At 44.5% G+C, this 1,133-nt stretch overlaps 1 protein-coding gene across 1 annotated transcript; it reads right to left on the bottom strand.

Moving 5' to 3' along the window:
- Positions 1-497: 497 nt before the first annotated feature.
- On the bottom strand, positions 498-1,051 carry LOC121964533 (poly [ADP-ribose] polymerase tankyrase-2-like). Its single transcript, XM_042514738.1, has 2 exons — positions 925-1,051; positions 498-709 (listed from the first exon to the last, which is right to left on the bottom strand). Exons 1-2 carry the CDS (start codon positions 1,049-1,051, stop codon positions 498-500), a joined length of 339 nt encoding a protein of 112 aa, XP_042370672.1.
- Positions 1,052-1,133: the final 82 nt, after the last annotated feature.

The raw sequence follows: 1,133 nt of genomic DNA, 5'->3' as shown, positions 1-1,133 counted from the left end.
CACACACACACACACACACACACACACACACACACACACACACACACGCGTCTCATTGGTCAAATCTGAAGGTCACGTGATTAACCACGAGGAGACGTTCTTCTGCAATGTGACATTTCATAATTTTATCTGAAAAACTGAATTTTTTGCAGCATTTTGAATGCTGTCCTCATGTAAACTTTTGCAGTCTGAAGAAAAATGTTACCTTTAAACATCAGTTTTTCACTTACAGAGCAAATCAGTCTTTGTAAAAACAAATGATCAACATCTCTCTGCTGTCTACATAAAGTCTACAAACTCTCTGAATTCAGATGATGAGACGTGAACTTTTGACAGCAGTTTGAAATCTGCCTTTCCATGCACAGACAGCTGCTATCCCGCCCCCTGCTGGTTGGTTCGGTCATCTCGGGTTTGTCTCTCGTGGCTTGTCCTTGGTCTCTGAAGTTGTGAGTTCAAGCTTCATGTGATGAAGAATGCATATTTTAATGCCAAATTGTTCATTGTCTTCCAATTCGTGTGCTGCTTGCTGCTAAAAAACGCGACACCCGACACATTGCCAAAGTCTTTTTATGATCATCGGTAGAAACAGTTGTGTAAGTGTGAGCTCGTACCTCCTCCTCCACCGACTGAAACTCTTTATCATCGGCAGCAAGATCGATCAGGATCGTCCCGCTGTTGGCTGTGTTCAAAGTCAGGTAGGGGTTCACACCTGACACACACACACACACACACACACACACACACGGATCAAGATTACACTTCACAAATCTTTTCTCGAATTTGAAGCAAAAAAGACAAGAAGAAATGATATATATGTAGTGTTTAACTGTGCATGTGTGTGTGTTAAAGAATGTGTCTTTAAGTGTGTGTGTGTGTGTGTGTGTGTGTTTAAGAGTGTGTCATTGATTGTGTGTGTGTCCTCACTCTGCGGCCCGCTGATGAGCCTCTCCACGCCTTTGATGATCTTGTGTCGGTGTCCGTAGGCGTTGATGCCGATCTCCTTCAGCTCACGGTGACCCATCTCCACCAGCACATCCAGAGTGATCTGCATGCACGCACATGCACGCACGCACGCACGCACGCACACACGCACGCACACAAGCCATAAAAAGTCATCAGACGTTGTATTATCA

Source organism: Plectropomus leopardus, unplaced genomic scaffold, assembly GCF_008729295.1.
Source record: "Plectropomus leopardus isolate mb unplaced genomic scaffold, YSFRI_Pleo_2.0 unplaced_scaffold15875, whole genome shotgun sequence".
In the NCBI taxonomy this organism is placed as follows: domain Eukaryota; kingdom Metazoa; phylum Chordata; class Actinopteri; order Perciformes; family Serranidae; genus Plectropomus; species Plectropomus leopardus.
The sequence above is the reverse complement of the archived record's forward strand: the minus strand, read 5'-3'. Positions and strand labels throughout refer to the sequence as shown.